General features: G+C 35.4%; 1 protein-coding gene across 6 annotated transcripts in view; it reads right to left on the reverse strand.

Moving 5' to 3' along the window:
• Nucleotides 1–17,636, reverse strand: part of NR2C1 (nuclear receptor subfamily 2 group C member 1) — a 50,243-nt gene that overhangs the window by 14,018 nt on the left and 18,589 nt on the right. For 4 of the 6 annotated variants that reach the window (XM_017804317.1, XM_017804319.1, XM_017804320.1 and 1 more), the window contains 7 exons: nt 14,764–14,871; nt 9,803–10,033; nt 6,334–6,415; nt 4,102–4,281; nt 2,305–2,452; nt 2,119–2,209; nt 649–833 (listed from right to left, as the gene is read on the reverse strand). In XM_017804317.1, coding sequence (XP_017659806.1) covers nt 649–833; nt 2,119–2,209; nt 2,305–2,452; nt 4,102–4,281; nt 6,334–6,415; nt 9,803–10,033; nt 14,764–14,871 — 1,025 coding nt within the window. The remainder of the gene's footprint in view (nt 1–648; nt 834–2,118; nt 2,210–2,304; nt 2,453–4,101; nt 4,282–6,333; nt 6,416–9,802; nt 10,034–14,763; nt 14,872–17,636) is intronic. The other 2 variants (XM_017804321.1, XM_017804322.1) reach the window with 1 other exon arrangement.

Here is a 17,636-nt window from a genome sequence, read left to right on the forward strand (position 1 = left end):
CTGAACTTGGCAAAAAAAAGCATCTGAAAGTGCAAGGAAATAAAAGATTACTACATCTCTTTGAACAGCCATAGTACTGAATGATGTTTATCAGCACGTACAACAAAGCTATTTACACATCATATTGTTACACAGCATATTCTTTACCTAAGAGGACACAACAAAAGCCCAAATCAGCATCTGCAGAAGTCAGATTGACTTTCTAAGCAGTATATAAAGAAAGGAGAAGAAAAAATGTAATCCACTTGCAATTATGCAAAGCAGTAGAGACCGCAGGGGAAATCCTGTATTTCAGTCAGTACAAACCACTATATGCCCACCTTTTTTCTCTTAATGGGTTTACTCCACACACACATTTTCAGAACAGCATGTAGATGGTGTGTAAAAGAATATTGCTGAGACAGCTGTCAGAAGCTGGCACGAGATGACAACCAAAGAAGAACATGACTGTGATTGCTGGAGTAACTGAGTACATGCTTTTGATTTCACTTGGAAGAATCTTACAGATTTATCTTCTACGTGAGCTTATGCTCTTATTACCATTACTTTTATAGCAGATAAATTTTCTAATTGTGATGATTTAATCGGTCTGAATTGACACAGATCTTCCCGAAAAGAGTAATATTTTTCAAATGTAACATGCCTTACCTTGTAACATCACTACTAGCTTGTTCTTCTTGCTTGAGTTCAGATAATGATGCATCTCCATTACTTAAACTCTCAATCATAGATAGCTCTGTACTACTTTGTGATATGTCTTTGCATTTACTGAGATTTGCTAATGAAGTCACCACATTTGCCAGCGTACTTAAATCTCCTTGACATGCTTCAACCTAAGGGAAAAGAACAGTTTTCAATTCTCAGTTAATTGGCAGCAGTTAACCTGCAATAGAAGAGTTTAACTTTTACATAAATGAAGAATTGAGCATATGCATAGTAAGAATTGAGCATATGCATAGTAAGAAAACTATTTTCAGTAAATGGGTAATCACCATACAGCAATTAGAGACTGCACTGCATCTAAAATATGAAATATTTAGACATTTACTTTTAAAAGTAATAGCTACCTATTTCTTTCAAAAAGAATACTACAGGTAGTAAGCAAGTACAGGAAGAGGATTTATCTTCTCTACTCACTAGTCAGTTACCAGGACTATAAGACTGCACTTGATTATATTTTTAGCATCTTCCTTTCTTCCTCGTGTAATTAAGTCAGTAGTAATAGGGTAGGAGAATGTTTGAAAAGAAGGAATATATAACAAGTCACCTTTAAAAGCAAGCAGAAAAAGAATTCTGCTGCAGCCTTTTTGGTGTTTATGTCTTTATATAACTCCAAGTGAACAAGGTGATTCAGTACTGACCAGCAACTCAGAGAGGCAGTAAGACATGTTTTCCACATCATTACAGACAAGCATGCTGCTGCTAACACCAGCATGCTACCTGTCACTTAGCTTGTGTTATCATACTCTACAGAGCCAGAAAAGTGAAATGGAATAAACAAGTTCTGATGGGGCCCTTTGCAGACAGAGCAAGCAAGGCAAATTGCATGAAAACAGTATGAGGTAATTTAGTATCAACTAGAAAAATACAAAAGCTTCCTACTGTGCATATGTAGGGAAGTTACCCTGCAGCTTTAGTGGATCAGGAAGTGTAACAAAAGGGGAAACAAACAAAACCAGCTCAGAAATAAGACTGTCGCTGAGATAGCTCTTATTAGCTCTACAAAAATAGCAGTGATTCAGGGGAAAAAAATCCAACAGAATTTATGAAATGCGCTGTGATAATGCCAGGAGAGGTTTTCTGAACACCTCACTTTATTCATACAGAGGAAATAGCCAAGTATCAGGACTTCCCAAGACAAAAATTAAAGTAATGTAGCCCTTAAAGCTGTCTGAAAATGTGAAGGAAGGGCATTTACTTTGTAGTGTTTTTAGCATTCTTACTATGTGAGGCTAAAAGGATTCTTGTAAAGACAAGACATTTGCAACACTGGCTAATGTTCTAAAGCAGTGTTTTAAAATTAATTTAACCAAACAGAAGTACAACAGAACATCCTTCCTTACATACACAATTACAGCAATGAGCACTACTTAATGTATCTGTCATATCATCACATACCTTATCTGGAGTCATCAGCACAGTAGGTTCACTTTTTATTGCAGATGGATGAATGTTAACAAACATTCCTGATTCCAGCAGACCTGTTGATCTGACAGAAATCAGTGCAAATTTTAATTTTAATTAATTTTAAAACTGAATTTTCCTCTTTCAGCAGAGATAGCTACTTCTGAGTATAACACATACCTTGCTGTTTCATTGTCTGTTACAAAAGTTGGAGTTGCAGCTAACGGACTACGAAGATCTTTCCGAATGTAGATCTTTTCTGTAGAAGCTGCACAGTTAGAAGATTTTTCTCTTGACACTTCAATAGGTTTCCTCTCACACTGCACAGCTAAAAAAATAATACCCAACTATTAAATCACAGCCCAAATTACAGACTAAGAAGTAATACTTTTTTTCTCTATTTAATATTCAATTTTAACTAAAACATATATACAATATATCCCATAACCAACAACCTAGGAAGTTGGGTAAAAAACAGCAAACTGATTTGATTTGTCCTAACTGAAATGATGTGGTAGTCAGAGACTTAACACATAGACGCTAAAATTTTCAAGTTACAATTAAGGGATAAATCCCCTTATATCCTATTTTTAATCTGAATTAAAAGTGGAAGCTTAAGGCTTCTTGTTCTCTCAGTTTGAAGATCCCACACTCTTACTTCTTTGTAAAGGACTCATAGTACCTTTTTCCATGGATTGTGGGTCTGTGTTGAACCCACATAACTTTATGCACTTAAAGAAGCTTCTCCATTTAGGACCTTAGACAATACAGAAGGAAAGGGACATTCACAAAGTTCATTTCAGACCATTTAAGATCAATCTGGGCAACATCCTGACTCACAATCACTGACCTCAGAAAAGAAGCAAGAGTTTTAATTTGAATCCCTCAGTAAAACTAGGTGGAATGACTCACAGGCTTTAGCCGACAAATTTATCACCTTGCTTTGAACGGATTAGAGAACATTAAAATGAAACTTACAGTACTATACCCTACAGGAAAAATGTGGAAATGTGGAAAATGTGTAACTAAAGAGAAAAAAATTAAAAAGCTTTCAAATTAGCAATACACTGTGATGCTATTCAAATTTTATGTTGATAAGTATCATAAACCCCAAATGTCATAATATCATCAAGTATTGACAATGCCTTTGCTAACCCTGTGCTTTCTAGCAGCATCTGACTTTGCTGAAAAAAGGCATTAAGATCCACTTTCTGAATTAATTTCCTCTGTGCCTGGAAAAGTGTTACTGATTTCTGCTGACAGAAGCAAGGCTGTAAGGAGGAAAATGTCTGCAGAGGTTCAAGAGGGCAGCAAAATAAGAGCTGGATGACAGCAGAGCACAAGACTAATACTGTATGTACAGCAGTAGTGTTGCAGTATTAGGGCAGTATTACTATTTGTGTATTGCTTGACTTTCTGTGTGTTTAGTATTCTGATATTGCTGTGGTATTGAAGTATCACTCCATTTAACTGATGGAAAGCTAAAAAGGAACTTAGAATCTGCAAGAATCGATAAGAACTGAACTTTAGATCACTATAGATCTCTGCCTTATGAATACCTGTCTCTGCAGAGCTTTGCCAAAAGTGAACAGAAATTCAGTAAAAACAGTAGTCTCAGTTGTGGGAAAACTGAAGATAGAATTCAAAACATTCAGTAGCCTAATTTACACACAGGAAAACTGAACTGCCTAAAAAAAATGAAGATAGAGACATGCTGGACATCTGCCACCCCGGAGTAACAATTTATTGACTTTCACCACATGCAATGTGCTTATTAAGTTTGTAAAGCAATATATATGATTGAAAGCATTTCAGATTTCTGATACACCAAATTTGTATGATTCTTTAAAGAAAAAGATACAACGACATAAAAATACACAATCGAGATAATAATTTGCACTTATACAAACATATCATTTGTAGCACAAAGTTTAACACAGCTGCCAGATAAAACAATTTGCTCTTATTCAGACTTACAATCTTGTTTCATCCCAAACGCGATGCATCTCTGCAGCCGACAATACTGACATCGGTTCCGGTGGTGTTTGTTAATGACACAGTCTTTTGTTCCTCGGCATGAATAAACTAAATTCTTCCGTATACTCCTTTTAAAGAATCCTTTGCATCCCTCACAAGTTACTGCTCCATAATGACGTCCTAGTTACAAAACAACATAAATCATGACATTAATTTTACAGTGTAATATTATTTTTATAGAGTTTATATTTATTAAAAGCAAAGTATTTGCTATTTTACGCAGAAAAAGAACACTCTTCTTCTCCATGGATTACAGATCTTAAAATATACTAGGGCTATAAAACAACATAAAAAAGCAAGTGAACTGTTTTTCTAGTTCAAAGCTCTTTAACAGGACAGATTTTACAAACAGGAAATTTGCTTATAAAATTCTTTCCTTATCTGTTGACAGTAGTGTTAAAAAAAGCTAAGAAAACAGGTTAGCAAGAATAAAAAAAACCCAAACATTTTCATTTATACATTTCTCTAGCAATTTTTTCAAACTGTCCCTTCGGACAAGCCCTGTGATTGCTCATTACAAATTTAGCTGCTGAAATTGTATGCATTAAATCTAACGGAACCATGGAAAGCACAAACATGGAATTTGACAGCAGTAGGCAATCACTTCAAAGCTTTACTTTCACCTCTCATTTCCCTAACAGAGTAATGGTACATCCTTCATTCTTTCAGTAAAACTTCAATGAAAGAATAATCTAGAATAGCTATAATTTTTTATAACACCCCCCCCCCAGTTCTGTGGATTTTCTGTATAATATAAAAATTTCTAAGATATACTACAGGAAGTTTTAAAATTATTTTTAGAAGTAAGTTATTTTGATTTTGCATGAAATATAAACATTACTAAAAAGTTCTAGTCTTTATGAAGGCATGCTTGGCAATTACAATTTTAATTTATCAATCTCTGAAATAACTAGGGCACGTTACAGAAATAAATCTGAACTATGACCTAATTTAAGATAAAACATATTTTTAGATTCTTTCCTCACTGCTCAAAAACATTTTTTAGATACATCAGTCATGTCTGATGAAGTTTCCAGGATTTCTGATAGGTTTTCTGGTTTCCTTTATCACAACCTTTTTACCACACTAATAAAACATGAAATTTCAAAAGCATCATATATGTTAAAAGAATAATATGTGAAACATTTTAACAGCATCTGAACTGTGAATACTCATTCTGCAAAGCACCAAGGCTGCTGCTTCATCTGCTCTTTGATGTAGCTTCTTGGACTCGAGCTTGGAGGTGTCTGCAAAGTAGTTTTCATTACACTGCTTGTCACACAGGAGGCTCCCCAGAACCTGCAGCTCCTCAGAGAAACATGGGACCCTTTCCAGACTCATTACCACTGCTCAGTATTCCAGGGCCAGCACAGGAGGAATAGCTCCTGGGATCTCCAGCCCCTCAAGGGAGACTCCAGCCCTCCTAGGGAGTCAGTACTTTTAGCAATTGGAGCTGACCAACCAGATCTTTGCCCTAACTTTGGCAGAAACTTCCTTCAGTTGGGTGAAGTCTGACATGTATTTACAGCTCTAGCAACTGTATCTTTAATGCTAAACTTTGCCACAGAAAAAAAAAATTAATTGGTTTTATTTTCTAGGAAGTTTGCTTCCTGCTGAGGGGAGACCTCATAGCAGTCTGCAGGTTCCTCACAAGGGGAAAAGGAGAGAAAAGCACTGACCTCTTCCCTCTGGTAACAAGACCTGAGGGAATTGCATGAAGCTGTGTCAGGGCGATTTTAGGTTAGATATTAGAAAAATTTCTTTCTTGACCCAGAGGGTGGTGGGTACTGGAACAGGCTCCCCAGGGAAGTGGTCACAGCACCAAGCCCGACAGAGTTCAAGAAGTGCTTGGACACTGCTCCCAGGCACATGGCGTGACTCTTGGGGATGGTCCTGTGCAGGGCCAGTTGTTGGACTCAATGATCCTCGTGGGTCCCTTCCAACTCAGGATATTCTATGATTCTATGTAAAATAACAATAAATCCCACTCATGGATGTCAGAGTACCATTTAGTTTAATTCTCCACTGAAAGAGAATCCTTTTTGTGCATGTATAGAGACAGAGAGATGTATGTATATGCATGCAAACTGTTATATAGCTTCAGAAGAATTTTAAACTGCTTTTATAAAATTGCACCACCTTAAAAAGAAAAAGAAAGAAAAAAATTAATACCTGATGCCTTGTCTCCACATACAACACACAGATCAAACACTTTATTTAGGCCCTGTTCACTGGTGGAGTTGTCTGTTAAAATCTGAAAAGAAGCGTTAAAGAATTTAATATTTCTTTTCTTTACCATCTAGAAATAGTAAAATCTATCTCATGTTTGTGGTTTTTCTCTAAGATAGGGACTAAATCTACATTCAGAGACACTAAATAGCTACGTGCCATGTCACTGTGCTCCCTTTCAGGAGGGAACAAAATTTTTACTTGTAATAGCTTTGATAAGAATTCAAGATTTCATTTCTCTAAATACTACTTCTGCAAAATGGACTGACATTTTAAAAAACATTTAGCATCTGCATACTCTTACCTTTTATATTTATATCCTAATGACTCTTCCATAGTACAAAAGATATTGAAGCATGAATGCATACTGAACAGATAGAACAAAAAAAATCCCTTGTGAAGGCTACTATATCTGCACTCAGGTTTATTAACTCCTTTTTTTATAATACACATTAATAGTGGACCAATAGAAAACATCTTCTGGACACTATCATTAACTATCAACTGGTATACAGTTTAGCTTTCAAGTAACAGTTTGTCATTATTATTATTCTTGTCTTGTTTCATTCATTTATACCTGGTAGCTGTAAAGCTTCATTAAGCACATAATATAAGAATCCCAGTACTACAAGGTGGGCACTAGAATCTTCCATTCAATCTCTGAAAACTCTATCCCACCATAACATAAATAAAGCACAGCAAAAATTCAATTTAAAAAAGGAACACACAAATCATAAGTAACAACCAAACATAATCTTGATACAGAAAACAATATTCTTCCCATTAAAAAGAGAATACAGTTTAGAACATTTAAGAGTTTTTAACTTCTACTGTGTCTTAATGAGAAGCCAGACTCTCACTCTTGCTTCACATACTCACAATAGGACCCCTGATAGAAAGGTAAGTAAACAAAAGTGAAAAGTACCCTATCTTCTATAGAGAAAAATTAAGAAATCATGCTTTTTAGAAAGTTTGGATGATAGTATGATATATATAGGAAAGTTTAACAAGCATACTTCTTTCTAGTTAGACTTTTTTAACCATATTGCCCTAGAGATTAATCTCTTAACTTTTCTTCTAATAAAAAATCTTTTTAAGAAAAGTAAGATTGATGAGTTAAGAGAATATTAACCTTTTGTTCCTTCCAAATTTCCAGTATTAACATTATGCATTTTCATGATATTATATAAAATATATGTAAACATATTCTAAGTCCTTCCATAAATGAACCCTGCACTGAAATGGGAAGTTCCACATAAGGAAGGACTAAAAAAGTGAGCCCAGAAGGAGAGATAAAAATCCCAGACTCAGAAAACTCATTAATTGACCGTGAACATGAAGAATAAAAATTGATTATTAACATGAAAAAGACCCACTGAAGGTAAAACAGATGACAGGAGAAAGGGTCTTGCCAAATGAGTCAATGTAAAGATAAGATGCAATAACGGAGAGGGTTTTTTTGCAGAACAAACAAATGAGCATTTAAAGTGAAGGCTACAGAAGAAGAAAACAGGTGAAATTGCAGACGGAAAGATCATTTGAGGGAGAAAATACAAAAGATCCCAAAGAGGATGTAGATGAACAACAAATGAATGCTACTCTGTATTTCATGAACTTTTAAGCAGAGAAAGGAAATCTCTACCCATACATATTAGCTGACAACAGCACAATTTAACTAAAGTGACAGAACACTCTGTTGCCTCTCAAACTAACCGATTTTGCCCAAACTATACAATCAGAAGTACTCTTTCAATTTTTTGTCCAGATTTCCTCTGTTCCTGAATTTTGCCTTTTAAACCAGTGTGGCACACTCTCATCACTTACACCATCTTTGAAAATAATTTTTTATGGATGACTTCAAATCATTTCCCACTGGTTTATATTTTTTTGAGGCTTACCTAAAACACAAAGTGTATGATAACACTAAACATGCTTCAATGCCTTTTAATAGGATTGGTTTTTGCTACTGCTCCCCTATTCACAGTAATCAAATTCTTTGGAGCAAGGACCTTGGATGTCCATTTGCAAAGATTTGCGAGTTTCAAAAACAAAAGAATAATATAATTCAGAGATTCTTTCAAGCTTACACAACATGTGGGTAGTGAGTTAGAGTGGACTACCTCACAGAAGAGCACAAACTAAATGGATTAGGGGTCTTAAGTCAAAAAGAGATTACTTGAAAGAGGATAAAGTAGTGATTTATAAAAAACCCCACACACTTCAATATTTGTCTCTTATAGTGCAAGAGACATCTTATTAAATACTTCCCTCAGAAGATCAAATCAACTAAAGTATTCTTTGCACACCGTACAATACTACAGGATATTACACAGACCAAAGCATATGTGGTCTATAAACATAACAAAAAAAGGTTGTTTAACTTTCCTGGCAGCTATCAAATATGATGGTCTTGCCGCAGTCTCCAGATCAGGAGGTTGCTCTGTATTGACGGCTAACAGAAGAATATGATCAGAAAGATCATTATTTACTTGTCCAGTTTTTAATATTTTTCCTTAAGCAGCTATTTATGGTCATTGTAAAGTGTAAGATAAAGGACTAAAGGGACTGTAGCTATTGCAGTGTTGTCTGGCCTACCCCGCTGATGTATTTCACAGCAGCATAAATGTACATGGGTAAACTATGTGCAGTAGCTACACTTCAGTCGGAGCTCAGTAATCTCCTACTTCATGCTGTAGGAGGTCACATCTCCCAAGTCTTCTGTGCATATTTTTCACATTCTTCACACCAGTGCCATCCCATCCTTGTCAGGCTGAGGATGTGGGACAGAAAGCTTGGAGGTTGGAGGGTGACAACTAAGGAAGCAGCACATACAACAGGCATGGGAGTAAGGTGCACTGGGGACCAGTTTAGGAAGTTACAACCCTGGCTAGTTACAATCTCACATTAGTAAACTCAAAATTATTAGTGTTATTTTCCTTGAGTAATTATTAATGTATTTCCCTACTAAATAGTCTGACTAGTTACTATGGAGTACAATTCACACAGCTGAACTGCAGTTGCAACAGCGTACAAAAAGGAAAACAAGCAGAAGGAAATGTTAAATGATAAAGACAATGAAGAAAAGAGTATGTTGTTCAACAATACATGAAAACAGATGGAGTCAACGAGCAGAAATAAAGAAGGACTGTTGGTGTGGCAGGATCTGGAAATGACAGTAAAAATAACTGTATTCTTTCTAATGTCATGAGCCAGTATATAAATTTTAAAAGCAATAAATTTACTAAAAAAAATTTCTTCATAATTTTTGAGTATCCACAATGAGTCCTAGTGCAAGGAAAATTATACCTTAAAAAAAATCAAAAAAGAAGAACTCAGACAGATTTATTTGGAAATAAAACATCTTTTCTTATCCCATTTGAATGAAAATTATGAAATAAAGTGGATTATCTACCTGGATGTGTTGTGCAGAAATATCAGGGGATGCAAAAAACAGTTGGTTGACACCTGCAGCATCTGGAGTTGCTAGGATAACTTTTCCTGGAGTGGAATCTTGTCTGGCAAGGATCACCTTGCTTGGGGTAGAGCCATCATGATTTGTTAAGATGAACTGCTTGCCTGCTGAGCTCTGATCAAGTGCTGTAACAATCTGAATCTTCTGGCCCGTCTGCTGATCTGTGACAATCTAATAATACATTTATCTCAAATTGTTATGGTAATTTAAGTTAACCTTTGGGCCCAATCTGGGCACTTGAAGAAAACGGGAATTTTGCCTTTGACATTTGTGAAGCAGGATCATCTTCCCCTCCATCACACAAGAGCGAATTAAACTCGGGTGACAACTTGGATTGTCACTGTATTTGAAACACAACACTACAGAAACTCCTGAAAATTCTAGCATCCAGAACTCAAGGTATGTCTGTAGCTGAGCCCTAAGACCCATCAGGTTATGAAAAATCTTAACTCTTGAATTCATTGCATAGTATGTGAAGTGCTCAGCACCTCCTGGGTTTGGTTGCTTAACAAAAACTTCTTAAAAGCACAAATGTAGATATTCAAGCGAAAAAAGTAAGCATCAAACAGCAAGAGAAGCACTAATCTTGTTGCACCTGTATATACGTTTTAGGCTTCATTTTGTGGGGACCTTTTTTTTACATATACATTTCTAAATAAAATAAGTAAAACGGAATCTCTGTCCCTGCCATTTTCTTTTTTTTTTTCTTTTTTTTTTTTAAGGAAAAACTGCTTTTCATTTAATAATCAAGAACAAACCTACAGGCTGTTTTTTTCCATTTTATCCCTATTTTCAAGCACTAATACAGCAGATTAAATAATTATTAAATAATGTTCCATTTTTGCCAACTTTGTAAAAAGATTATAATCTGCAGAGAAAATCAAGATTCCATATATATTCCATTATAAATCTCACTTTTAGTCCCTTCATTTCTCCATCAAAATGCCTATATGGAAAACTGCCTGGTTTATTCTGGAGATTAAGGAGAATCATCCTGCAAAGACTGTTTCCTGCAAACTATTTTGAATTACAGATCAATAAAATAGCTTCTATTAACTTTTTTTTTTTATCCTATTACCAAACATTTATTTTATCTACCTATCCCTAACATTGATATAGTCCTTATTACTGATGAAATTATTTATTTCATGGTCTAACGGTTACCATAACTAGTTCCATAGTAATTGGGGTGGCAATATTAATTATATTTCCTAGGTGGAGAACCATGGCACAAAGAAACTGAATGAGACATAATTTCACACAAGTCTTCACGAACTTTGCTATTGCACCTTCACAACAGGTTTATTCTTTCTGTAAATGCTCAGTATACTTATATGGGTTTATAAAACCTGTATAGCTTGCATTTTGAAAAGATAAGCAGCAATGAGTATCTAATTTCAGCAGTTATAAAGTAATACTGACACTTTCAAATAGTCACAAATCGTGAGCTTCAAAATATACAAAATGAATGTGTTTCCTTCAGATGGCCTTGTGCTATTAACATTTTAATGGATCAAATTTCAATTTTTTTCTGTACTAAACACAATTAAAAGCTTATTTAAGAGAGAAGGCCAAGTAAGATGATAAAATTCTAAATACTAAAGAACATAAATTATCGTGAGATTTGGGGTGTAGGGTGAGAAGACAATGTAAAAACACACCAATAATTATCAACCTGATTAATTTTCCATTCAGTTTTCTCAGATATCTACATGTCTGGGACCACAAATGGCTACAGCAGTCCCTTATTTCTCCATTTAATTCCTTTACATTGGTTCTATATTCTTTAGAAGGCAACCTTCCTTGCCCTTTCAATTTTCTTCTTTTCTTAACTTCCTTTTCCTTCTTCTGTTTTCTTTCATTTACAATCTTTATTTCTCCTGTGACATTTCTGGCTATTTTCAAAGTAGCTGATGTTCCATTCCCATTCCTTCCAAACACATCTACTTTATTGGGATTAGGAGAAATCCAATGTGTTATCCTCAACAGGAATGCATATATATACAAAAGCCAAACACAGAATATTGTGCTGTTTCTTGAATTTCCAGACCTGCTCTTTGAAAGACAGTTGTATCTAAAATCTGTCTCCCACCAAATCTTAAAAGCACAACTATGTGTACATCAAAAAAGGCACATACTTGACCTAGTTAAGTTTATATAAAGTATCCTCAAAAAACCAGCATGTCCCAAAGGGAAGACACAAATTTGAACTACAGATAAACTTTTTTTGGGGATATATATACTAAATTATCTTTTTTCCTATTGTAGTCCAGTTGTGTAATTTTAAAAAAATATATGAATTTGCAAATAAATATGGCAGGACAGTAGGCAGAAGAAGCAGTGCTACTTCACACAATTCACTTCACCACCTCTTTGACAAATGGAGTCCCAACTCTTCAAATGAGTTCCTGCAATTCTGGGAGGATGCCCAGGTAGTTTTTACCACATGATATAGTAGGTACAGTGTTATGTTAATATCCATACAAAGCTGTTCAATCTGCACAAATGGTTTCTCAGCTGCCAAGCATTTTACAACTGACAGAGGCATAAGAGTAAGCAATTTAAACAATTAAGCACATTCTGTCTGCAGCTGACCTCTTATGGCCATATACCTGCAAAAACCCCACCCAAGCTGCAATGGGAACTCTGAAAAGTTCACTGAAGTGTAACAACTGGAAATACCTAAATGCTGAGATAAAAGAAAAAAATAATCAGAGGGAAAAAGCAAAACACTTATGTTCTCAAGGGAATCCATCTGGGATCAGGGACAACACATTATGTTTCTTAATAATCTGAAACTCAATATTGCTAAAATGATAATGTTATAGAACAGGAATATATCAATTCACGATTGACTGCATAAAAATACACTTCCCTCATGGATTCCATTTAAGCACCCTGATGATAATGGAGGTTATTATTTTCTTTTATTGCTTTCAAGCTTCTTAACAAGTTTTGACTTCCATTTGAAAATCATTTCAGTAAATTAAACACGTCAATAGTTGTGTGTTCCTACTATAGAAAAAAGAAACTGTCTAAATAAAGAGGACTAATCCAGTTTATAACAGCCTGTTTTGTGCAGAAATGCCTGTTTAATAAATCTGACATTCAATTTTTCTCTGAGAGAAATGTTAGCATTCCCTAAAAAGGGTGACTAATGAAACATGTTTTAAAGAACATTTTACTGAGTGTTCTGTATTTCAAAATTTCAGGTAATTATGTGTATTTAATAATAATAAAGGACAATAAAGGAAAAATATTGATCGAAAAATAATCTAACATTTATTTTGGACATTTCACTTAGATGCATTTATGTCTACACACTTCTTTACTCTTCACATTAATTCTTCGCTGAAGAAAGTTTTTATTACTAAGTTTGATACTGGTGACACATTTGTAGAAGTCTATTGCAGGAAGGATGCCATTTGACTGAGTGTTGTTCCACACATATCAAGAGACAACCACCAAAGTGCTTACCATCCATTTTGAAGACAGAATTAATGAGCATGATGGAAAAAGACAAGGAACAAGGTAGCTGGGTTAGTAACAAGTGATCTTTCAGCTACATAAGACACTGAAAAACTACATAAAGGTCTCTGTCCCTAGAAATACAACTATTCTATGTTCATTATATTTGCAGTAATTACAGTGCCTAACCAAGAGCAGGTCTTCCCCCACAAAAAAGCTGTCAGAGAAGGGTTAGAAGCCTGCCACTGGCTGTGAACCAACAGCACTGTTCAACAGTAAAGGCTCATAGGCTTGTATGTTGTTGTCTCCCATTCAGACCCTGATGCTGAAATTTTATCAAATGGCTTCACACTACTGGGATATTATAGCATACAAGGAAAATCAAGGGCAAAGAGATGGTGGTTAATTGATGAACATATATCAGTTAATAAAAGGTACAGTTGCACACAAAGTGTGAAAAAAGGAGTGGAGATAGCTGAGAGAATAAAGATCTACTGGATAGGTAAGACTGGTACCATGACTAGAGCACAGGATGGGTGGTAATAAAACTAAAAATACCCCAACATGTACGGGGGGTGGTTGTGAAGAGCCTTGGAAGGTCGAAAGCTTGAACATAATGCGCCAAAACAGGAAAAAAACAGAGGACAACGTTGAAGAGTGAAGTCGGCAAAAGAAAAAGCAGCCAAGATTATACTAGAGGCTGGCTCGCTTAAATGGGTGTTTTTGTATGAACAACATATATCTAAGAATACTTTTTACATTTATTCTGCAGTTGATATTTTTCTCTACGATGAAAATTAAAAATAAAACTTATACAAGGATTTGCACTAACTTTTAAGGGATAAAATAAAAAAATTCCACTCCCCAAATCTTCCTAATCTCCATATACACATTTGTATGTCGATTTAATTACCTACACTGCCAAAAATCTCCTCACTGGAACTGGAGATTATTACCTGGCCAGGTTATGAACAGGACATATAACATGGGTTGGGACAAGGAAAAACCAGTATCCTCCTCAGACATTAGGTTTCCTTGCACCTTTTCATGACTTGGATCAATGATACAATGCAGTATTTGACTCCCCCACGCTCTAAAATGTAGAAATGCTCCAACTCAATTGAATTACCAAATCTACAAAATATTCAACTTTCAAAGAACAGTATCTTTACAGTACTGGAAAAAGTATTTTCCTGCTCAGTGAATAAAGTTGTTTATAATGTTTAAATTCATATGAGAAAAAAAGGGGGACAAAAAAGAGAAGATTGTAATGATGTTTTATTTCTGTTTATATAGAAAGGGTCTCTGCCACCCAGGACTGAATGTTTACATTAAAGCAAGTAACATGATGCAAATAAAAAAGAACTGTATGTGAAAACTGGCAGAAGCAAATAGTTCATCTCTGCTTTTAAAATGTATGAGATGAGGCATACCTGTATACGTTGTGATAAAGAGAGGCCTGAATCCGTAGGGACAATCTGGATTCGTTGTGGTGTCCCATCCATTAGTGTTTGTGTAGCAGCTTCCTGTGAATGTGTAACCTAGAAAGAAGAAACAAATGTAATGGATTGACAATGCATATACTATTTTAGTGGATCCACTACCTTAATGGATTAAATCCTTAAGTTTCACCAGCCTTTGATTTCCCCGAACAAGGCTCTGGAAAGTCTGATGCTGTTATTCTATAAGGAATGCAAATGCTTGTAATCTAATTTAACAGCTTAATTTTGCTAGTTAGAAAATTCTGTTTTAAACCCATTTTGAAATACTTTCCAATATGAAATTTAGAAACACATTAAGTAAAACAATTAATTGCTGACAAGTCTATGTAAGTGAATCAAACAATATTTATTGCTGTTGATGTTCATGAGGCACAATACCTATCATCAGAGCTGTGCTACATTTGCACTAAAATACTCTAATGACTTACTTAAAAGTGACAAAAGAATTTTTGGTGTGGAAACACAGCAGTGGACCATTTCTGTTCTGTTTTTCTGTTACAGCAGCAAAACCAGAACAACAGAATTCTATACTGGGGAACTATCAAGACAATTAGAGAAAATTAATAAATCACATGGAAATGGCAAGAAATATATCATATTAAAATCTTTGTGTGAATGCTCTCAGGCACAATTCATGGAAGCATTTTAATTGTCAATATTAAAAAAAATTCTTCATATCCTAAAGCCGAGGGTATATGGGGGAAGGTATTATTTATTAAATTACTTGTCAATAAAAATTAAGTACAGCTGCTATTTACAGAGGCTTGATCAGAAAGGCCATACTTTTTGTAGTACAAAGGAAATTTGTCTTTACAGACATCAAACTGAAATTTTTACCTTAAATTCTGGAGTAAGTCCAAAAACTTTTTGCAGTTCACAAACTCTATCTGAAAATCTGTAATTCCCAGTATTTACACCATTATACATATACTCCTCTGCACCTGATTCTCCTTCTGCCCCTCCCAGTTAACACAGGGAATATATATCTATATTGCAGTAAAGTACTGTTTCATAACGGGTTGTGAGCTTTTTTTGTTCCTCTTGGATCAGCTTCCTGATTTTGCAACCATCCTACCATGTCAACGCCAGTATCAGCAGAAGAAAGCAGGTCAGAATATGTGGCTGGAGGTCAGTGTGAGAAGGGGACAGAGCAGTGAGTAAGACTTCCCCTTACAGCAGAAATACAAGCTCCCATCAGCCTAAGTTGATTTTGAAATTTTACCCAAGAAGGCATTATTTTTGGCACCAGTCTTATCATCTACTTGCTCCTCTCCCTTCACTTTGGTAAGTAAAACTGGCTGGCTAGTCACACTGATCTGGAATAGGACACCAATGCAGCTTGAAAAGCAGCTCAGCAAACAGACAGACAAAAAAAGGATATTCTTAGCACCCATCAAACCTTCAATCCAGATCTCCACAATGCTCAGAAGCAGAAGCATCAGAGCAATGAGTGAGTGGGATTAAGCTGCTGGGGGCATTGCTTAAACTGCCAGCACCATCAAAAGACATGCTTGTCAAACTAGTTCTCAAGCCATTTCTGAACACTGCTTTCTAAAAATACCTGATTTTTTAAGTACTTTCCATAGTCAAACAATTCATCCACTTCTTTGCTTAAGCAAAGGACAAAAAAGTGCTCATTATGCAGCAGCATTTTGAGTTTCAGAGAGAGACTTTCAGGCACTAAAATTCTGCATCAGCCTTACAAAATGACATGTACTCACAGTGACACAGAAGCAGCTGAAGTTTTATGTGCGTTTATCTTTGCTTTACAAAATAAACTATATATTACAGGACTGCTTTACATTTGCTCCCTCAAAATGTCATGATCTACATGATGTGTAAGGTAAAGTTGCTCTCTAACTCCACAAAATGTCAGCTTGACAATTTTACTTCATACAGAATACAGTTTTTATGCAGTTAAAAGAGTACTGATAAAAATAACTGCAATATTTGTTAAAAACTGTATTTTGTATGCCTGTGACAGACTCTGTTTCAACAAATATATAGCTTTCCTTTGTTACAGTAAACTGGTAGGACTGTGGAAACAAAACCCCATACACTTAGTATATAGCCACAGACTGAAGAAAGAAGAATGCTGCTGCTCTCAGCAGGTAACTTCCCTACATGAATCAAGGAATGTGATCTTGATGTAGAAATAGGAACTATCTCACACTGAGCAAAAGACAATTAGCAAATGGAAAAATTTGAGAAAAGACAATCATTGCACAATGCCCCTTACAGGCAGAGTTGTATTTTGCTTTAATGTTTTGCTTTTATGCAAAAAAGCCCTAAATTAACAAAAGCATGTTTGTGAACATCACTGTAAAATAATTTGTGATAATTTTATGATTTAAAATGCTTCATGAACAATTAATATTGTAAAAAAATCAATTACTACGGCACAGAACACTTCTGACCGTTATTTCAATGAGACACAGTAGCATTTTCTATTCTCCTCAGAATGGAAATACCTGTCTTTTTCTTTTCATGTTCTACTCATATAAATTTTTCTTGTAAATTCAATTAAAACTACTACAACATTCAAGAGAATTACAAATGCTAGCAAAAATACTGCTGAAGTTCCATAGATCTTAAACTATGATTTTTCAGTGCTTACATGGATCAGGAACACGACCAAGCAATTACAGCCTGTGGGTAGGTAGGAATGTAAGCTACTACATGAAGGCTGTGAGACTGCTTTCCTTGCTGACTCCACCTTTCAGGCAGCACACTCATACACGGCATGCACCTCTGACAGTACTTTCGGCTTAAGGAGTCCCTCCTTATACGGCCCTGGGTGATGC

Source organism: Lepidothrix coronata, unplaced genomic scaffold, assembly GCF_001604755.1.
Source record: "Lepidothrix coronata isolate B3197 unplaced genomic scaffold, Lepidothrix_coronata-1.0 Scaffold9, whole genome shotgun sequence".
Classification (NCBI taxonomy): domain Eukaryota; kingdom Metazoa; phylum Chordata; class Aves; order Passeriformes; family Pipridae; genus Lepidothrix; species Lepidothrix coronata.